Source organism: Nanorana parkeri, unplaced genomic scaffold (genome assembly GCF_000935625.1).
Source record: "Nanorana parkeri isolate BGI_ZX_2015 unplaced genomic scaffold, ASM93562v1 scaffold1237, whole genome shotgun sequence".
NCBI classification, from domain to species: domain Eukaryota; kingdom Metazoa; phylum Chordata; class Amphibia; order Anura; family Dicroglossidae; genus Nanorana; species Nanorana parkeri.
This window is the reverse complement of record NW_017307505.1, coordinates 271,557-274,797: the sequence shown is the minus strand read 5'-3', so window position 1 is coordinate 274,797 and position 3,241 is coordinate 271,557. Positions and strand designations below refer to the sequence as shown.

At 48.6% G+C, this 3,241-nt stretch overlaps 1 protein-coding gene across 1 annotated transcript in view; it reads right to left on the bottom strand.

Annotated features, from left to right (window-relative positions):
• SLC38A10 (solute carrier family 38 member 10) overlaps positions 1–3,241 on the bottom strand; it is an 86,031-nt gene that overhangs the window by 40,321 nt on the left and 42,469 nt on the right. Inside the window, exon 11 of the mRNA XM_018568730.1 lies at positions 1,880–2,039. Within this exon, the coding sequence (XP_018424232.1) occupies positions 1,880–2,039 (160 nt within the window). The remainder of the gene's footprint in view (positions 1–1,879; positions 2,040–3,241) is intronic.

Here is a 3,241-nt window from a genome sequence, read left to right as displayed (position 1 = left end):
GACGGGCGGGGGCGGGGGGGGGGGTGTGGACAGCTGTCACTCACGCAGCTGGGTGGACCTCGACATCGATGTCGGGATCCGCTCCAGCGTCTCAGTATATAGGGAGCTGTAGCTCGCGGTATACTGAGCTTAGGGTGACGGGAGGACGCTAGTTTGTGTCCTCCCGTTACCCTAAAGAGAACTATGGAGAAAAGCCCTGACCCCATAGTTCTCCTTTAAGGTATAGGCCGCTGATAACATGATAGAATTGATTACCAGCCTGAGATAGAGCTCTCTGTGCTGGTAAACAGGACACAAGTGATTTTTCCCCGGTGGACACTTGGAGGAGAGCTATCGGAGGACATGCAGGTAGCGGCAATGACCTCTGCTTCCTCACTCCTCTCTGCACAATGTCAGGAAGCAGCTGCCCAGCTCAGATCAGACGCAGCGGTACTACAGGCAGAACATTCTCAGTGCTGCTCGCACTGCCTGGCCGTCCTTGCTCTATCAACAGCCTGAAGAGTCATTAAATGTAATCTACGGATCTAATCTCCACAAGCAGGAAAACATTCCCCATGTTATTGATTAGCCATGAAATGGCTTTTAAAAGATATTTATGGCCCTTGTGGGTCAAATGTAAATAATACAATTGTATCCAGGGCCCACAGCTGTTGTTTATGTCTGTAACAATGTACCGTGCATTTTAAGTACTAAAAAATAGTTATGCAGAAAAACATGCAAAAACATGCATTGCAACACCACTTCAGTACATGATAACTGCACCTATAAAAAAGGAATGGGGAATACAGTTCAGTTACCCTTTAAGGATGAACTCAGGCCTAAGTAAATATTGCCTACATACAGGAGCAGTGTGTATTCATCCTTCAATCTTAGTCACTGCTGCTCCCCTTGTGCAGGGTGACTGGTCTCGTCTCCGCCCCCCTCCTGTAATAAAGACCGCTCACTGCTGCTCTCTCTCCTTGTGCAGGGTGACTGGTCTTGTCTCCGCCCCCTCCTGTAATAAAGACCGGTCACTGCTGCTCTCTCTCCTTGTGCTGGGTGACTGGTCTTGTCTCTGCCCCCTCCTGTAATAAAGACTGCTCACTGCTGCTCTCTCTCCTTGTGCAGGGTGACTGGTCTTGTCTCCGCACCCTCCTGTAATAAAGGCCGCTCACTGCTGCTCTCTCTCTCCTTGTGCAGGGTGACTGGTCTTGTCTCCGCCCCCTCCTGTCATTTACTTTAGTGGGTGGGGCCTACTGGGTCCCTCTCACAGCTCTGCTCCCTGCACAGGCTATGTACAGTGATGATGTCACTGCTACTTTTACAAGATAATATTTAGGCTTGCAAAGTCATTTGGTGCACACAAAGTGGATTTGACCTCCTTATGGCTACTGAAAAATATATATGAGTGAATGTTTCTGTGCCCAGAGTTCCGCTTTCATTTCAACAACCGCTTTCACACATGGGTATTTGTTTGCGTGGAACTTCAGGAAACCACCCTATAATATTTTATACTTTGTTTAAATGTGTCCAGTAAAATTACCTAAATCTTTTAAATTCAACTTTCCACCGTATCTGCAAAACGGAAATCAGCCTGACAATGGGAGGGGGAGGGGGAGGGGGTGTTATATGTGTAAGTGTGCATGTGTTTTTATTCCTGGTTCAGAACTATTCAGATACAACGTGCTGAGCAGGAGTGGCCACAAAGAGCCCCACGTACAGGTCGGCTAGAACTATGAGGTGAGTGAAAAGCACTCCCCCTCATACTTCTCCTTTAATTATTACAAGTATGCGGCCCTAATATTTGTCTTCTTGTCATTCTGAAATTAAACTGGCCTCCGCTCTGTAGCCACACAGTCATACACAGCCACATGCAAAGTTCGTCTATCTGGAGCAATACCTGATATTTTGAGAATGTTTTGTTCCAGCGGCACCTCCCCGTCTTTGATGCCTTCTCTCTCCAGCAGCTCGGACTTGATTTGCGGAGACGGTTCCTGGGGAACCATCATGGTAGCGTAGGTGCTGATCACCAGAATCACCAGGCCGACTCCAAGAATGAACTAGACACGGACACAAGAGATCGCATATCAACTGCAGCCACATCCTCCACCGAGTACAATCACAGCAAATATCGCCAAACAAAACCGAGAACACCAAAGCTGATTTATAAGAGGAAAAATAGGTCAAATGAAACAAAAACTTCATAGGAATCATTCCCTAATTACTTTGAGAGCACAGACTCACCGGGAGGGGACAGAATTTGGTGCATCTATTTCAGACCTAATGATGGCAATCACGTAGCATCTAGCGTACTCTCATTCCGGAGGCAAGCGCTTTTTAGATGACCATTGTATGTCCCTGCTGTTTTAGTAGGACTGTGAGAGGAAAGGAAAGGCTTGTAGGGGCAGCAAGGGAGCAAATGCTTCCATTGGCATGACAAATAGGAGATGGCACCTTTGCATGCTTCAAACCGGATGATCCTCATCTTCAGAAGAGGTCATGTGACCAAATGCCAAGGCTTTAGCCACAAGATAGGCGCTAGAGCATGGGGTAGCAAACCTCCGGCCCTCCAGCTGTAGTCGAACTACAAATCCCATGAGGCATTGCAAGATTCGCACAGACATGACTCCCGAAGAGAGATTTGCATCATGTGATTTGTAGTTTCACCACAGCTGGAGGGCCGGAGGTTTGCTACCCCTGCAATAGAGGGAGACTTGGAGCCGCATTTTCTCCAGGAAAGCCATTATTGTACTCATTTATCTATCCCAGCATGGCTGGTAACAAAGCTATGAAAGGGGCCCTTTTGGTAGCGCAAAACGTGCACAACTGTAAATACAGCTCCAGCCAGAGAGTCAGATCCGCCTGCATGCTCTGTCACACTCCTTACAGCAGGGGTAGCCAAACTCCGGCCCTCCAGCTGTGGTGAAACTACAAATCCCATGATGCATCTCTCTCCGGGAGTCATGGCTGTGGCTGGGAGAACCTTGCAATGCCTCATGGGATTTGTAGTTCCACCACAGCTGGAGGGCCGGAGTTTGGCTACCCCTGCCTTACAGGTTGCTCAAGAGTCCTCCAAACTCAGCAAATACCAACTTCGGCTAGTGTTGTCAGGGCTTGGGGCCAGCCCCTCCTGTGCCATCATAATGGTATCATAATGTTAGGCTAGACCAGCCTCTCTCAACCACGGTGCCATGGCACACTGGTGTGCCTCCTGGCCTCCTCAGGGGTGCCTCAAAATTTGGATGTAGTGGGACTGTGATGT